This window comes from Bos grunniens, chromosome 10 (assembly GCF_055505025.1).
Source record: "Bos grunniens cultivar Pamir isolate PY7600 chromosome 10, Bosgru_T2T1.0, whole genome shotgun sequence".
Taxonomy (NCBI): Eukaryota; Metazoa; Chordata; class Mammalia; order Artiodactyla; family Bovidae; genus Bos; species Bos grunniens.
Genome location: NC_141174.1, coordinates 58,775,644 through 58,794,781, shown reverse-complemented (window position 1 = coordinate 58,794,781; position 19,138 = coordinate 58,775,644). Strand labels below are relative to the sequence as shown.

Sequence of the window (19,138 nt, the reverse complement as noted above, 5' to 3'; positions counted from 1 at the left end):
GGTGTTTTTCCCTCCTCTTAGGTGATGTTGAGCTCAGGAGCATGTGCAGTACCTTGCTTTTTTTGCTCCAAACTCTTCAAAAGTGGCAGCTGGGTTTTTTGGTCTCTCTCAATCTTTTGTTCAGAATCTGCCCTAACTGAACATGCGTGCAGTTATTTTTAGTCCCATTTAGTTCAGTCCCATTTTGTTGCTCAAGGAGAAGTGTGTCCAGGTGCGAGCACTGCAGCAGAGCGCCAGGTCCCAGCTTGTCTCATTGCGACAACACTGCAGGACAGAGTAATCATTTACCTCGCATCCTTCTTCGTCATACATTAATCTATCATTTCTGTTGGCTTAGATCAAAGCATTGGAGGCATTTTTAATAGGGAAAGAGTTGAAAACATCTCATTGGAAAGCAGACAAAATATTAGCCAAGCCCATGCCTGCCTGGATTTTAATAGTACCCAAAGCTTCTCCAGTGGCTCAGTGGTAAAGAATCTGCCTGCAATGCAGGAGACACAGGTTCAATCCCTGGGTCGGGACAATCCCCTGCAGGAGGGTGTGGCAACCCACTTTAGTATTCTTGTTAGGAAAATCCCATGGACAGAGGAGCCTGTCAGGCTACAGTCCATGGGGTCACAGAGTCAGACATGACTGAAGTGACTGAGCATGTCAAAGAGACTTTAGCAGCTTTGAAATATTTTCAGTGTTTATCTCATTCCATGTTCCCTCTACTCCTCTTTCCTCTTTCAGATCTGATGAGGTTCTTAGAATTACCCTAAGAGGTGACCCTGGTCACCCTGACCAGGTTATAAAGTGGTCAAGCATATGGTAGACTACTTATAGCTGTGTAACTACAGGAAGATTAGTCTGGGTCCTGAGTATCTCATCTTTAGAATCACAACAATAGTGTCTACTATACAAGGTCATTATAAGAATGAAATGTCATGTATGTAGCATCTAATACCATGCCAGCAGCTCCTATGTGTATAGGATAAACAGCAAATAGTAACATTTATATTTATGATGATATATTTAAGACTGAACACCCTTCTACTTCCTGCTTTCAGATCCTCCCTTCCTTTGCACTGTTTCTTATCAAATTTGTAAGTTATAATCTCTGTCAGATGCGTTGCCTTACATATGAGGTAAACTCCTGTGTCCTCCTACTCTAGTTATCCATGCAGTTTGTTCATTAATTTCGCAAACATGTATTAGGGTATTGTGCTTCACTGTGACAGATCCTGGGCATCCACAGAAGGGCACATGTCTGAAAAAAGAAAATAATCAAGCCCCCGTGACTATGTTCAGAGTTGAAAGTGGGAAATATATGTCTGGAAATACTGCTGATTAAGCAAGTGTGAAATTAGAATAATTGAAAGATTTTAGCCATTTAAGGAGATACGTCTTGCGGAGAGCCTCAAAGCAAGGTGGGCATTTGATATCTTTATCTGGGAACACACCCTCCAGATTATCTCAGCACAAGTGGGAGAGACGTGGCTATGTACCTGAAACATTTCCAGTTCCTTCCGGGGCAAAAGTGAGAGTCTTACACAGAGGTCTTCCCAGAAGAGCATGACGGAATTAGAAACCAGAGCCAGCAATGCATCTTTAAATTCTGGGTTGCAATATTTTGTGAAGGGTCTTCCTCTAGCCCATAGCTTCTAAAAATATCCTCAGCTTTTGGTTCAGAAGACTAAGACATTATACTGCGAATCTTTCTGAAATAATTCAGTGAGCCCAGACAGGCTACTCCAAGTCACCCTAAACCACCTGCATAGTTCAGCTATATGTAGCAATGTACATATTTAAACAAAGAGAAAACAATTTATTGGATTAATGGTGGAGGAGAGGAGGATATAGAAATGGTACCACTTACCTGGCATCCCTCGTTCACCCATTAAACACCGGGTTTTGAGTGCCTTTTGTGTGTCAGGCACTGCGCCAGGTGTATGAACCCAGCAAGTTTCAAAGCATTCCTCCCCTAGGGATGAAATGACTCTGAGACCCAGTATTAACTATCAGCACTAATTGATTAGTATTAATTGTACCAACCACAGATAATTTGCAGGGTCCCCATCTTTACCGTCCCAGAGGGAACTGGAGAGGGTTGGGGATCAGGGAATACCAGCTGCAGCAGCCCCAACTCCTATGAGGAAGAGATCATTGATCTCTCTTCCTCAAGTCTCTGCAGAAGTGAGCATGTTATTTCTCACTTGCTCACTGACCCCCTAAAGCCCCATCAGTGAGAAGATAATCTATTATTATTGGCTCAATTTCTCTACCTTCCGTAGAGACACAAGTTTAATAAATCTGAGCATTCTTCTGGCTGGGTCAAGTTGACCACGATAAAATTAACATTCACTTCAGGATACATTTTGATCTAAACCATTCTCTGTAGCTAAACTTTCTAGAGGGAGGAAATAGCATCGTACTCAACACTGGAAAATGCTATTAATAAACACACAGGCTGAGGCTTTATCTACCTTTTCTTATAAAAAGCTCAAGTTAGAAAGTCACAAGCAAAACTTTTAAAATACCCTCATTATCTGTAAAGATATTTCCAGGAATAAGTGACAAAACCCCCAATTCAAACTCCCTTGAAGAATAAAGAATGACGTTGCTGCAGCTCAGGAAGTGCAAGGGGCAGGCAGCCTTCGAGGCTGGTTGATTCAGTGAGGCAAAAACATGTATAAGGATCCAGGCCGTTTTTGTCTTTTCACCCACCACCTTATGTGTTGGCATCATCCTCAGGGGAGTGGCAAGACGATTACAACGGTTCGGTTATGAAACCTAGACAGCAGTCTTCACAAGAAGGAGGAAGAGGGACAGGTCTTCTTGCTACTATACCATCAGAATGTTTCCCCAGAAGCCTTAACAGATTTCAGCCTTCATGTCTCATTGGTTCCTTAACGCAACACTAGCACAGGAGATGGGATTGCACTTGGCCCATGGACACCACCCCTGGAACTGGAGATGGAATCGGCATCACCTGGGGCACCTAGCTGTATGGGGGGGGGGGATGGAGAGCTCAACAAAGCTGGGAGTCTCTGAGTAAGAAGGTGGGGGAATGGGTGCTGGGTAAATTACATTTGTTTGCTGGAAACAGAAAACCTAACTTACAAGGGACTTAGGCGAAAAAAATAATTTTCTCTCATAAAGCAAAGGATCATGTTAGCTGGCTGCTGTCATTGATTCAGCAGCTTGGTGAGGTCATAGATAGAGACTGGGTGATGCTGTTGACCTTCCCCTCCCCCATGTTTGTCACTTCTTGACTTCAAGATGGCCTCTCAAGTTCCATACATCATCTTGGGATTCAGAGCAGGGAGAAGGGGAAAGGGGACCGACTGCACAAAGTACCGTGTGCTGAGATTGACAGAGAAGTAGATTTAACCCCACTGTCCTACAAGGGACTACAATTCACACAGGGGAACAAGACACACAGTGTCAGTGTCAAGAGAAGGATGCAAACAGCTATCAAGGAGCACCAGAATGCTCATCAGGGCTGCTGCCCCACCCCCGCCTCTGGTCCCCAACACCGCCCACCATCCCCCACCCCCCATCCACACACACCCCCACGCCCTGCCCCCCAGTGTGGCAGTCCTGCTGTTACTGGCCTTGCCCAGAAATCATGGTCTGCACACTCTAAGTGAGCAGATCTTTGTCTACTTATCCTTTAAAGGGACGCTGCTTTTTTTGTTGGGAAGATAGATAAATAAATGAGTTGGAGGCTCTAGGATGACAGTATTGAACTGGCAGGGGTCCAGGGTGGCTGGGAAGAGATGACATTTCATGGGTCTGGCAGCAGAACAGTTGAGGTGTGACTGAATGTAACAGGGGACTAGGACCTGTTTGGTGATGACACTATCTGAGCTTAGGTGAGCTCGTGGCTCAAGTTTCAGAGGGTCAGGCATCTCTTGTTGGCAGCCATCCAGGTGACATATTACATTCTGTAACCATGAGGTAAGTTTGGAAGAAGGTTAAGGGAAGGGTAGTTATTCTTCAGGCAGTCGCTTGAGTATTGCCTGTCTCCCGCAACATCTTAAATCCGGGCAACCTGGGGAGGTATGTCTTGCTTGCCTCGAGGCTGCTACCCTAACCTCTGGTGCAGGCGCTTCCTCTTGCCTTTAGGAACACACTCCAGAATCCCCCAGTGCCTTCACATCACACTGCCCCTTTGCTCTCCCCAGATTTCATCTTCTTCCCCGTCTCTCCAGCTTCTCTTCCTGCCTTGCTTCCCCTTCATACACAGTTTGGATAAGGAGTTCTGGTTCCTGAAGTGGCCCTTCAGCTCTCATTCTCTGGCCCTTTTCACTCAGCATGACTGCAGCTCCCTCCCCCGTGGCTTGTAGACCTCATCGTCTCCTGGGTTGCATTCCTTGAGCAGTTCTTAACAAGTGCCTCATTAGATGTTCGTTTTCCTCTGAGCACTGTCCCGGACTCTGCTTTATTTCTCACTCTCCATATCCTGCCTGGGTCCTTCATCCAAACTTACAATTAAAACCTCTGCTTCTATCTCCAGCACAGCTCTCTCTCCCAAACTCCACATAGATCTCCACTAGCCCAGCCCTGAACTCAACAGGGCCAAGACTGGGGACAAGCTCCAAGTGAGATCCCTCTCTTTCTAAAGGACACCAGCACTGGTAAGCTAGAAGCCTGCCAGTCATCCTAGAAGCCTCTGGGTATACATCTCATGCAACAGTCACCCTTATGAAGATGCTGCCTTCTGACTCTGTGGGATACTTAACCCCTCCTTCAAGCCTTCCATCACCATGTGTCATTATTTGGTGGCCCTCATGTGACAGGAGCTTCCCAGGTGGCTCACTGGGTAAAGAATCCTCCTGCAATACAGGAGATGCAGGCAGACATGAGTTTGATCCCCAGGTAGGAAGATCCCCTGGAGGAGGGCATGGCAACCCACTCCAGTATTCTTGCCTGGAGAATTCCATGGACAGGGTAGCATGGTGGGGCTACAGTCCATAGGGTCACAAAGAGTCAGACATGATTGAAGAGACCTAACATGCATGCATGTGACAGACCCCTTGCTGCCTCCTCCCCTCAGAGCCTGCCTGAGTGAGTTACCCTGCCTCTGGGACCTAATAGCACCAATAGCCCCCAGCCTCTTCTTGTGAGTAACTTGTGATTAGATTTTTTAAATTTTTATTTTAATAATTTTATGTATTTATTTTGGGCTGTGCTGGGTCTTCATTGCTGAACAGGCTTTCTCTAGTTGTGGAGAGCAAGGGCTACTCTCTAGTTTCAGTGTGCAGGCTTCTCATTGCAATGACCTTTGTTGCTGAGCACGGGCTCTCGGGCACAGGGGTTTCAGTAGTTGCATCACATGGGCTCAGTAGTTGTGGCTCCCGGGACTCTAGAGCACAGGCCCAAGAGTTGTGGGGCATGGTCCCAGTTGCTCTGAAGCATGTGGGATCTTCCTGGACCAGGACATGAAACCCATGTCTTCTGCATTGGCAGGTGGATTCTTCATCACTGAGCTACCAGGGAAGTCCTGTGATTATATATGTGTGTGTGTGGGGGGGGGGGGGGGTGATTAAATATTTTAATCATGGGTTTCCTTCTTCCTCGCCTGTACTATCCTATCCTGTACTAGGATTTCCTCCAGGATGAGTCTCATGACAATTTTGAAATCTCCACCAACCAGCCTCTTAGGGCCTGGCACACAGTAGTTTGTTGTGTGAATTATTCAACAAAAGGCTGACAACAATTTTATACTATAAAAGATCATTATTACATTTCGGTCCACATAGAAAGGCCTTCCTAGGTAGCTCAGTGGTAAAGAATCTGCTGCTAGTGCAGGAGATTTAAGAGATGTGGGTTCAATCCCTGGGTCAGGAAGATCCCCTGGAGTAGGAAATGGCAACCCACTCCCATATTCTGGTCTGGAAAATTCCACGGACAGAGAGGCCTGGCAGAACTACAGTCCATGGAGTCACAAAGAGTCAGACGCAACTGAGCACACACACATCACATAGGAAAGGAGAGAAAAAAGCCACCGACAGTCCCATCACCCAAACATGAACTATAGTCACATTTGGGTATGTTTTTTTATCTTTAGTTCTAGGGATAAGATTTATTTTTACCAATGGCAACCCACTACAGTACTCTTGCCTGGAAAATACCATGGATGGAGGAGCCTGGTAGGTTGCAGTCCATGGGCTCGCTAAGAGTCGGACACGACTGAGCGACTTCACTTTCACTTTTCACTTGCATGCATTGGAGGAGGAAATGGCAACCCACTCCAGTGTTCTCGCCTGGAGAATCCCAGGGACGGCGGGGCGTGGTGGGCTGCTATCTGTGGGGTCACACAGAGTCGGTCACGACTGAAGCGACTTAGCAGCAGCAGCAGCAAGCATAATAATACTGCACTTGTAATTTTGAATCCTGCTTTTCTATTACAAATACTTATTTTTCATATGGTTAAATATATTTTCCAGCTTTATTGAGATATAACTGACATGTAACATTGTATAAATTTAAGGTATACAGCTTGATGATTTGATTTCGTATGTATTGTGAAATGACTACCATGATAATAGTTAATACCTCTGTTACCTTACAATTATCTTTTCATGTGTGTGGTGAGAATATTTAAAATGCTCTTAGCAACTCCAAGTGTAAAGTACAGTATTGTTAACTAAAGTCACCCTGCTGTATATTAGATCTCTAGAATTTATTCATCTTCAAATCATAAGTTTGTACCCTTCAAACAAGATCTCACCACTTCCCCTTCTCCTCAGCCCCTTGCTACCACAATTCCACTCTGTTTCTATGAGTATAACTTGTTCAGATTCTACATATAGATGAGATTATACAATATTTGTCTTTTTCTGTCTGACTTATTTCACTGAGTATAATGCCCTCAAGATCCATCTGTGCTGCTGCAAATGGTAGGATTTTTCTTTTTTATGGCTGAATAATATGCCATTATATATAAGAAGATATATATTATTGTTTACTCTTTAACTTAATAATTCTACTTATATATGGATTTTGCTGTTTACGTAGTCAGTTCACTATTTTCCTCTATGATTTCTTCTATTGATTACAACTTTAGAAAGGACTTTTCTATCCTTAATTCAGACACATATTTAGTCATCTTTCCTTCTACTCTTTTTATGTTTTGATGGACTGGTATGTCTCATGCTTTTATCCACTTGAATTTGTTTTGGCATGTCACATAAAATAAAGGTCTAACTTAGTCTTTTTTTCCTCAGAGTTAAACAGTCAGGTAAGCATCATTTTTAATAAGATTACAATATTTTACATTTTATTGCATTTCAAAACAAGATTGCTAAAAGGAACTCCTGATGATGGTTCTAATGAAATAAATCTCATAATGTAATTTGGAACATGAGTTAAGTGTATGACATTCCAGGAGGTGGGGGCAGGGTGGGGCCAAATATGAGCTAGGCCTTGGAAATACAGACAACTCCTTTTAGGGGAGTATCTTTTAGGCTGGTTCATGAGCAAAGAGAAAAAGCAGGAATATGGTTATGGAGCCCTTAACCCCAGGAACATTCACATGGACGAATGATTGGCTTAGTAATGCCTAGATATCATGCTGCCGCTTCCATTTTTGTGGGTTAGTCGCTCAGTTGTGTCCGTCTCTTTGCGACCCCTTGGGCTGTAGCCTACCAGACTTCTCTGTCCATGGAATTCTCCAGGCAAAAATACTGGAGTGGATTGCCATTTCCTTCTCCAGGGGATCTTCCCAACCCAGGGATAGAACCCGGATCTCCTGCTTTGCAGGCAGATTCTTTACCATCTGAGTCATTAGGTCTATAAATACAATATGATACAAAGAAGAGAGAACAGATGGTGAAGATATTATTTTAAATTTGTATCACTTCATATTCAAACCTCATATCACTTCATATTCAATCCCGACCTTGTGTTAAACAATGACTCATATCTCCACAAGTTGCTAATTATTTTAAAGACCATAGGAACCCATATAAGCTGAATACAAATTGGTCTGCAAAAACCTACACTACCATCATTAATGTGTTCAATTCATATATTTATTCAAAAGTCATGGTGACTGTCCAATAGGAAAGGAATCACTCATGAGGCCATGCCCTCCACCACAGTGTGGATCAAGAGGGTCAGTATGCACGATGGTGGCCTGCCTTCACTTTGTAGATCTGGGTTTTATTTAGAAACTCAAGCACAGCACGGAGCACCAAGGGCCTCTGCTTGATTTAGTAGCATTAGCTAAGCTAATGTGCCCATGAGCAGTACTGGAAAATTTGCCTTGTGCCCTTTTTAGCCATCATAACAGAAAGACATTACTTCTCATAATATCAGCATTGTCATTTTGCAGAACTAAGTGTATCAGCAAAAAAAAGAAAGAGAAAATTTTGCAGCTGCACACACACACACACACACACACACACACACATTTGGCTCAGCTTTACTGATGAGATCTTGACTTGGAAATGCAGTAATTTTGTCATTCATGCAACTTATAAAACAGACCCCAAACCATCACTAAATAAGTAGTTGTCACAGAACCATAGCAAATCCTTAAGCTACTCAACCACAGCCTATATACCAACTACCCAGACTTTTCTCTAAAAAAGTGATCAGAAAAAAAAAAAAAAAAAAAGGTGGTCAAATGTTCAAGTTGGAACAAGGAAGGGATGCAACTCCCTTGTCTTACATTTTGAGGTTTTCAACCTGATTTTACAATGCCTGTTATCATTTACTATTCACTCTTTCTGAGCCCTCTTTCCCAGCCAGGTTCCAAATTCTCTGAGTGTGGAGGCTGCCTGCTCTTGGTGGTTGGCTCTCCAGCCTTGGTGGTTGGCTCTCCAGCCTAAGTGCCTCGTGCATGAAGGATGCCCAGGGGATGTAGAAGCCTGGGCTTCACTTACACCTTTCAGCACAGCCCCAGACAAGAAAATGCTGGGTTGGCTGAGAAGATCGGTAAGAGTTTTTCCATAACATCTTATGGAAGAACTTGAACTTCTCAGCCAACCCAATACCCAGTGGTACATCTATTAATAGTGCATGTTGTTTGATGGCCTTTAAGGATGAACAAGACAGGCTTCAACAATAATTAATATATGATGGTAAAAATAACTGGTGTCTGGCAAAAAAATGAGTTAGCTACCTTATTATTCAAGAATGATGATCCAGTTTGTGGATTGTCTGGGCCACTGGGTCTCCTGTCCTTTGTAAGTGGAACAGAGGAATGCACACTTTCCAATCTGGGTGTAGACACCAGTTCCTCATATCAGGTTGGCCAAACACAGCTCCTGGAAGCCTTTTCTCTGTGCGTAGTCCATGACAATCAGGGTTTGGGGGAAGGGGTGATTATTTCTTATGCCATCTTTGAAAGTCTCTATTCATGTTTTATTTCTAGGAATTAAAAATAAAAATTTGGTTTACTGGTAATTTAAAGAATTAGGAATTGTTAAGTGTTTTGAAAGACAGCTTTATCAGGGTATAATTAAAATAATCTAGTTTTAGAGCACTGCTATCACCTCAAAAATTTTCCTCATGCCCATTTACTGGTATCACAACTCCCAACTCTAGCCCTAGGCAACCACTGATCTGTTTCTCCTTCTACAAATTTGCCTTTTCTAAACACGTCATACAAATGAAATCAGACGTACAATATAGTCTTCTGTGTCTGCCCTCTGACACTTAGGACCATGTTTTTGAGGTTCATCCATGTTGTAGCATGAATCAGTAGTTCTTTTTATTGTTGAATATTATTCCATTGTGTGGATTTACCATAGCTTGTTCATAAATATTTACCATAGTTACCAGTTGATGGACATTTTAATTTTCCAGTTTGGGCGATTATGAATGATGCTCCTCTGAACATTGATATCTGTATCTTTTTGTGGACATATGCTTTCATTTCTCTTGTGAAGATTCCTAGGAGTAGATTGCTAGATCATATGGCAAGTTTATGTTTAACTTTTTAAGGAACTGCCAAATTGCTTTCCAAAATGGCCATATCATTTTACATTCCAACCACCAACGCGTGAAAGTTTCCATTTTTCCAAATCCATACCAACACATGGTATCGTCTTTTTTATTCTAGTCATTCTAATGGGTGTGTAATTGTATCTCATTGTGGTTTAAATTTGTGTTACCCTTGTGAACAATGATATTGAGCATATTTTCATATTCTGATTTCCATTCATACATCTTCTTTGATAAAATGTCTATTCAAATCTTTTGCCCATTGAAGAAACTGGATTTATTTATTTATTGTCATTGAATTTTAAGAGTTCTTTACTTTTTCTGGATACAAGTTCTTTACAGATATATGATTTGTAAATATTTTCTCCCAGTCTTTGGCTTATTTTTTCATTTTCTAAATGGTGTCTTTGCAGCACAAAAGTTTTTTTAATCTTTTTTTGATGTGGACCATTTCTAAAGCTTTTGTTGAGTTTGCCAAAATATTGCTTCTGTTGTTCTGGTGTTTTGGCCATGAGGCACATGAGTTCTTAGCTCTCTGTCCAGGGATCAAATCTACATTGACAGGCAAAGTCTTAAATACTGGACCACCAGGGAGGTCCCAGAAGTTTATAATTTTAAGTGTTAGTCACTCAGTCGTGTCTGACCCTTTGTGATCCCATAGATTTTAGTCCACTAGGCTCCTGTGTTTATGGGATTATCCAGGCAAGAATACTGGAGTGGGTTGCCATTCCCTTCTCCAGGGGATCCTTGATAAGGTCTAATTTAGCAATTTTTTTCTGTTAAGTATCATGCTTTTGATGTCAACTGTTTTTATATTACAATAAATTTTATATAAATATAATTAACATTATATGTAAAATATGTGATTTTATGTAAATATAATGTTTAATCTTATTTTAAATGTATGTTAAGAGGAAAATTAGTACCAAAGATTTCTCTGTTTTTTCCTCCTGACCTACTTTTTATTTTGAATAGAAGCAACAATAGTACTCTTTATAAATTAGTGTTAAGGCTTTTCAAATCCACAGTGAAAGATAACCACTGTTTATCACTCAGCTCTGGAGCCCCAATCTGCCACCTGGGCCACAGTACCAATGCAAGGACACTTCCTAAACCCAGCTTGATTTAATAGTCAAGCAAACAAAACACACAGACCCTCTTCTATTGCTTTGTCGATTTCCTTCCTGTACTGTGCTTCCGGTGTGTGTATTTTTTCATTTTCCTTCATTTTCCCCCCTGCCTCGGCTGGGGTTGTCACCATGTGTGTAGGAGATCCTCAATCCCTAGACAATTGGTTTCCCTAATGGTTGATGGATTTGTTGTTTTTTCCTTGCGCTGACAGAAGCTATTTGCCTGCCTTTTGTCGAATATTAAATACATGCTGGAAGCAAGAGTATCATTAATATAATGCTATATGCTTCTGAGACAGCTTTCTCATTAGTGTCTAGCATACTGAGCAAAGAAGTCAATTTCTAGAAATAAAGAAAAGTGTGGTGTTGACAGTGCAATCAGAGTCTCCTTTTCACGTGGAAAAACAAGAAAAAAAAAATAAAGAATTCTAAATACCAAATCCAAAAACCTTTACTGAAGACTTTTGGAAGAATTTACTCCTTGCCCTGAATCAGCCATCAGTGAACAGCAAGAGCTGATAATTGGAACCTGGGGTTAAGTATGAGAGAGAAAAAAGAAAAGAGGGACAGTCAGAGCCTGGAGAGGGTAAGAGTTGAAGCAGGGGGTCCAGAGCTAGCAGAGAAGGGATGGTTGAAGATATATGGAAAGAGCACCTTGCTATCAAGGTAAATGCTAGCGAAGTGTGGCCATTTGTGTGGGAGTGTAGAGACATTGACCTTGAATTGGAGTGGGAATACGTCATCTAAGCTGAAAGGATAAAAAGCAAGTGGCCACAGATAACTGTGTTATTTGGGTGGAATGGAGTATACAATGGAAAGAGAGCATGCCTGATGGAAGCAATTTTACTTGATGAAGTTGGAGGTGAGGTCATCTGGAGTTTACGTAGGGAAATTGGAATGTGAAGTTTGGGGATTACTAGTGATTATCTCTAGTCTCCATGTCTAGAGAGAACCAAGGTTAAGTTAAAAGATCAGTTAATGAGGACAGCTAGGATGAGCCAGAAAATGAGGGGGCTATGTAGTTTTCTCCAGCCACATTTGATATCTGGTATTTAGGAGCAGTGGGGAAATGAACTGACCCAGGTTTGAGGGTCCCTGGGGAAGAACGCTGACGCAAGGATACAGAAGATGGGAGGTATAGTTTGGATGATTAACTGTATCTTCCAGATTGAGTAGGAGGGGTAGGGAGGCTAGAAGATGTTGATACCAGTGATTTCCAGATGCTATTATCTGTACATAGCATTACCTGTGCGTGCTTGCGTGCAAAGTCACTTCAGTTGTGTCTAACTCTTTGTGATCCCATGGACTGTAGCCTGCTAGGCACCTCTGTCCATGGGATTCTCCAAGCAAGATACTGGAGTGGGTTGCCATGCGCCCCTCCAGAGGATCTTCCCAACCCAGGGATTGAATTCATGTCCTCTTACGTCTCCTACATTGGTAGACAGATTCTCTACCCCTAGTGCCACCTGGGAAGCCCCACCTGAGGATCTCTAAAACTCCAATGCCCAAGCCACATTTCAGGTGAATTAAACTACAGTCCTGGGGCATGGGATGCAAGCACAGACATCCATACTTTCTGAGGCTCCCCCAAGGTAATTCTAACATGAAGATAATTTGGGAATCACTGGTTCCCAATGTGTCCCAATACATTAAGACACTGGTTCTTAAAGTGTGGACCACACATCAGCAGTGTCAACATCTCCCTGGTACTTATTAGAGATGCAAATTCCTGAGCCCTACCCCCTACCCATTGAATCAGAAATTCTGGGATTGGAGTTCAGCAATCTGTGGCTGCACAAGTCTTCCAGGTGATTCTGATGCTTGTTAAAGCTTAACTAGCACTGAATTAGGATGAAAGAAAGGAATCTTAGGCTTGGCCATCTCTTGAAGAGCAGATGTAGTGAGAGAACTTGAAGGTCTGGTATCCTTTGTTGCTAAAGATTTTCAGACCATAACTAGCTCAGCTTTGAGACTTGAAAATGTCAAGGAACTAACCACTAGTGTATTGGATGGTCATCCACGGATAGGTTTAAACGTCTCAGGATTAGGTCAGGATTTGGCATGGTGAGAAGATGACTACAACACACATCTAGGTCTTCAGTGATTGTAGGAGATAGAAAATGGTAACCTCAAGTGGCATAAGCTTTGATGCAGTTTGTGCAGCACCAGGGAGTCGGGTGAATCCTGGCCCCAACCCCTGCCTCCTGTCTCGGGGCGTGTGGGAGAAATGGCAGCCTCCACCAGAGATGGAAGTCAGAAAACACACACCTTTGGGAGAAGGTAGGCTTCAGTTGATAAGAAAACTATAGAGAAGAAAATATTGAAACACTCATTGTCTGAAATGGTGGCTCCAGAGGGCATGCTGGAAATGGGTGAAGGGTTTGGAGAGAGGGACTGACTGTGGAGGAACAGAAGGAAGCATAAAGCTGCGGAAGATAGAGAATGACACAGGCTTGATGTTTGGGTATGGAAGAATGGGGAGGAGGCAGGTACTACTTGCCTTTGGGCCAGTGGCTATGGGTCAGTGGTATAAAAGGCCTTGGGAGAAATGACTGGTCTCCTCCAACATGAGTTATTTGGTGCCTGTGTGGTTGACCGTCCCAGACAGTCTTTTCCCATCCTTCAGAGAGCTGAGTCACCGTGTGGTGAAAGCCACAGTCTCCAGCAAGGCTGCTTTGTGTGAGGTGGAGAGGCCGCATGTCTTGGGAATCTGCCTCAAGATGGATGGGGAGTCGGGGGGCCTGGTCTTCCATGAGCTCTTTCACCTGCACAGCTACCCCTCTCCCCCCTCTTTACCCCTGCAAGCTCTAGATCTTGGTTCCAGGGCCCAGTTGTTATCATAAAGGAAAGCAGGACCAGGAGAACCTTGAAATCTCTCAGATAGTACTTATCCTGGCTCTGACTGATAAGTGAGGCTGGAGGAGAAAAGGAGGAAGGAATCAATCAAGGAAACATTAACAAAAGCAGAGGAAAACAGATCCTTTTTGCTGGACTAAGTAGTTTGGCTGATGATTTCTGTCTGACTCACAGCCACACTGGGGCTTCTGGAATGAATTATAGCCAGGTATGAATCAGGCATCCTAAGAGCCACAAGATGCAGCTTCGTTTACAGACCGGGTTCAATTGGTTGGGCTGGTCCAAGGCAAAATTGTGAAGCTGGCTTAATTTGTTCTGGATTGTACTCGGTTTGAGGGCCTTTTGTCTTCCTCGAGAAATCTTTTGCCTTGGTTTTTTCTCACCCTGTAGTGCTGCACCCACCCTTTAGGAGTATCCTCGGGGGCTCAGGCAAGGGACAGTTTGGAGGTTCAGCCTTCTCCTTCTACCCTCAGCAGGCAGTCATTACAGATCCTCCCTTCCTGATGACTTGTAGCCCACCATTGTGCTCTCCAAATATCCCAGTCCAATGCTTGCAAATATCACATTCACAGTGGTGAGGTTTTCAATTCTTGGACTCAGGACTCATCCTCAAAATATTTAACAACTCATAGGGCAAAGGCACTAACTGATGAGTCAGAATAGACACCAGCTCTGAATACTTCAGTAAAGCAGCAAGGTACATACTGGCTGTAGAGCTGTGTCCTGCCCACCCAGCCTGTCAGCCCTGCAGTGGCCTTGGTCTCTCCTGCTTCCGCTGTCCACCCCCACGGGTATTTCCTGGGATGGTCATTACTATCAACAATGACCCTTTCTCCTTTCTGACTTGATCATCCTCTACTGACCTTTCAGCATATCTCCCCCCATCCAAGAATGATTTAATTCCAGCAGCTCTCCAATATACCTACAAGCTGTTGATCCTACAATTTTTCTCTAACCCTCCAACCCTCCCTGTTCTTATCTAGCTCAGATTCCATAGCTCATCATTATTATCACTCCTTCACATTCTCATCCTCCTTACCTCTCTTACTTCAGTGTATTCAAATGGGTAACCGCCATCCTAGTTAAACCCAGTTCATCACATACTGCAGACTCATGTTTGCGTGACTCCTGTTTCCTACCATCTTAAAAACAACCCCCACCTTGATCCCACTTCACCTTCTAGCCACTGACTCATTCCTCTCCTCCCTTTTATAGTAAGATCCCTGGAAAGAGTTGTCTATCTTCACATCTCCAATCTCTCCTTGCATTCTGCCTTAAATCCACTCCTATCGGGATATTCCCCTCCACTATTTCAACAACTCTGCTCTCATCAGAACCACTAGCCATCCACTACAAAATTCAGTGGTCACTTCCCAATGTTCATCTTGTTGGATGGATAGGTAGTTCCAAAGTGATCACTCCCTTCTTCTTGAAGCATTTTCTTCTGATTTCCAGGATTTTACACTTTCCTGATTTCCCTCCTCTGTCATGAGTCAGTCCTCCTCAGTCTTTGCTCCCTCTTTTTCATCTTCAGTTCAGTTCAGTTGCTCAGTCGTGTCCAACTCTTTGCGACCCCGTGAATCGCAGCACGCCAGGCCTCCCTGTCCATCACCAACTCCCAGAGTTCACTCAAACTCACGTCCATCGAGTCAGTGATGCCATCCAGCCATCTCATCCTCTGTTGTCCCCTCTTCCTCCTGCCCCCAATCCCTCCCAGCATCAGAGTCTTTTCCAATGAGTCAAATCTTAGCACGAGGTGGCCAAAGTACTGGAGTTTAAGCTTTAGCATCATTCCTTCCAAAGAACACCCAGGACTGATCTCCTTTAGAATGGACTGGTTGGATCTCCTTGCAGTCCAAGGGACTCTCAAGAGTTTTCTCCAACACCACAGTTCAAAAGCATCAATTCTTCGGCGCTCAGCTTTCTTCACAGTCCAACTCTCACATCCATACATGACCACTGGAAAAACCATAGCCTTGACTAGACGGACCTTTGTTGGCAAAGTAATGTCTCTGCTTTTCAATATGCTATCTAGGTTGGTCATAACTTTCCTTCCAAGGAGTAAGTGTCTTTTAATTTCATGGCTGCAGTCACCATCTGTAGTGATTTTGGAGCCCCCCAAAATAAAGTCTGACACTGTTTCCACTGTTTCTCCATCTATTTCCCATGAAGTGATGGGACCAGATGCCATCATCTTCGTTTTCTGAATGTTGAGTTTTAAGCCAACTTTTTCACTCTCCTCTTTCACTTTCATCAAGAGGCTTTTTAGTTCCTCTTCACTTTCTGCCATAAGGGTGGTATCATCTGCATATCTGAGGTTATTGATATTTCTCCCAGCAATCTTGATTCCAGCTTGTGCTTCTTCCAGCCCAGTGTTTCTCATGATGTACTCTGCATATAAGTTAAATAACCAGGGTGACAATATACAGTCTTGACATATTCCTTTTCCTATTTGGAACCAGTCTGTTGTTCCATGTCTAGTTCTAACTGTTGCTTCCTGACCTGCATATGGGTTTCTCAAGAGGCAGGTCAGGTGGTCTGGTATTCCCATCTCTTTCAGAATTTTCCAGATTATTGTGATCCACACAGTCAAAGGCTTTGGCATAGTCAATAAAGCAGAAATAGATGTTTTTCTGGAACTCTCTTGCTTTTCGATGATCCAGCAGATGTTGGCAATTTGATCTCTGGTTCCTCTACCTTTTCTAAAACCAGCTTGAACATCTGGAATTTCACGGCTCACGTATTGCTGAAGAGTGTGCTAAATAGTGAGATGCTCAGAGTTGGACCTCTTCTCTATCTATACTTACTCCCTGAATGAGCTCATCTTTTCTTATGGCTTCAAATACAAATACGTTGCCTTGATGATTCCTAACTTTATATTCCCAGCAAGGACTGCTCACCTGTATTTCACTCTCATATGCTAACTGCCTGTTGGGGAATCTCCACTTGATAGATAATAGGTGTCTCATATTTAACATGTTCATAATGCAACTTTTTTGACCTTCTAGTGGTTCCTGCTGTAGTTCTCACAGCTCAGAAGGGTAGTAACTCTATCCTTCCAGTTACTCAAGAAAGAAATCACAGGGTCATCTATATGTCTTCTCACTCTCAGACCCTGCATCTAATTGATCAGCAAACTTCAGTATATATCTAGAAGCTAACCACTTCTCATCACTCCAGCTATTTCTGCTATTGTCCAAGGTGACAATGTTTTTGAACCTAAATTATTGCAATAGCTTCTTAATTGGTCTCCCTGCTTTCATTTTTTGCCCCTCATCCAGTCTAATTTCAATACAGTGGTGATTCTTCTCAAACATTAGATGGCAAAACTCCCTCTTAAAAACTCCCCAAAGTATCTATTTCATAGAAACCAAAAACTAAAAATTATAATGGACAAGGCTCCATAACACCACCTGTTTATCATCCCCCATTCTCCTCTGACCCATGTCTTACTGTTCTCCCCTTTGTTCATGTCACACAATGGCCTCCTTGCTAGTCCTCAAATGTACCAAGCATGTTCTAGCCTCAAAGCCTTTACACTTCCTGTTTCCTCTGCCTAGAATGCTCTTCCTCTGCTTTGCTAGTTCCTCAATTCCAAAAATTGTTTTACTCCAACAGCTTAATGTAACATTCCCACAGACCACTGTACTTAATATCTCAACTTACTTCCTCATCCTCTTTGCTGGCACTTCTCATCCCTCTTGGCTTTAAAAAATTTCCCTCTAGCACCTAATCATCATCCAACATACTGTATTTACTTGTTTGTTTATTTCAGGTGTTTCCCAATATAATGTAATCTCCATGAGGACAGGGTAAGGATACCTGTTTAGAAGAATCTCTAATATATATTTAAGCCAATGAGTATTTTCTGAGTGGATGAATATTGATGAAAAGGACAGCAAGGACAGCCTTGATCCATAAAACCTAGATTTTTTTTTTTGTGGTATCAGAAACCACAATCCACAGGGAGAAGTATTATAGTAAAAAGGGTGACAAAAGAGTAATAGGTTGCATAAACAAATAATCCTAAGAAAAGGAAGGGAGAAACTAATTTCCTTCTAGCAATCAGATATTACCTGGTGCTTTTTCCTTCTCATCTCATGGCCTGTAGGGAGAAGGACTTCAAATATTAACCTGAACCCAGATTTAACAAAATCTGGAGAAGACTTTATATATAATCAAATTACCTCGTGGTCAGTGCCAACAGAGTGTTACATACATAAGAAATCACAGTGTAACATCCAAAAAGTTTTTTCTTCAAAGTTTTGTTGAGATATAATTGACATACAGCATTATCTAAGTTGTACAGCACAGTGATTTGACATGCGTATATATTGTAAAATGATCACCACCATAAGATTAGATAATACCCATCATCTCATACAGTTAAAAAAATTTTTTTTCCTTGTGATGAGAACTTTTAGGATCAACTCTCTTAGTAGCTTTCAAATATACCATACAGTGATGTTAACTAGGGCTTCCCTTGTGGCTCAGATGGTAAAGAATCTGCCTGCTATGCAGGAGATCCTGATTTGATGTGAACTAATCAGCATGTTGCACATTACACCCCCAGTATTTATTTATTACGGGAGTTTGTCCCTTTTGACCACCTTCATCCAATTTATGCCCCTCTCTCCACTTCTGGTAACCACAAATATGTTGTGTCCGAGGCTTTTTTCTTAATTGTTCACATATAAATGAGATCATACAGTATTTGTCTTTCTTTTCCTGACATTTTGTGTCTTGGCTGGTAAAGAATCTGCCTTCAGTGAGGGAGACCTGGGTTCCATCCCTGGGTTGGTAAGAGCCCTGGAGAAGGGAACGGCTACCCACTCCAGTATTCTAGCCTGGAGAATTCCATGTATAGTCCATGGGGTCTCAAAGAGTCTGACATGACTGAGAGACTTTCACTTTCTTTCACGTTTCTCAAATTTTACTTAGCATAATGCCCTCAAGATTTATTCATGCTATAACAAATAGCAAGGTTTCCTTTCTCTTTCACTGTGTGTGTGTGTTTGTATACATACCACATTTTCCTTATCCATTCATCCACTGATGGACACTTTGGTTGTGACCATGTCTTGGCTATTGTAAATAATGCAGCAATAAACATGGCAGGGTGCAGATATCTCTGTGACATAGTGATTTAGTTTCCTTCAGATATATACCCAGAAGTAGATTTGCTGCATCATATAATAGTCCTATTTTTAATA

The 19,138-nt window shown here is 42.5% G+C and overlaps 1 protein-coding gene across 4 annotated transcripts in view; it reads left to right on the top strand.

Annotated features, from left to right (window-relative positions):
* Positions 1-19,138, top strand: part of GNG2 (G protein subunit gamma 2) — a 192,726-nt gene that overhangs the window by 21,812 nt on the left and 151,776 nt on the right. Inside the window, exon 1 of one of the 4 annotated variants that reach the window (XM_086321517.1) lies at positions 12,992-13,349. The exons of the other annotated variants lie outside the window; for them this stretch is intronic. Coding sequence (XP_086177643.1) covers positions 13,297-13,349 — 53 coding nt within the window. The 5' untranslated portion in view covers positions 12,992-13,296. Of the gene's footprint in view, positions 1-12,991; positions 13,350-19,138 lie in introns of those variants that run through there. 4 annotated transcript variants of the gene reach the window in all.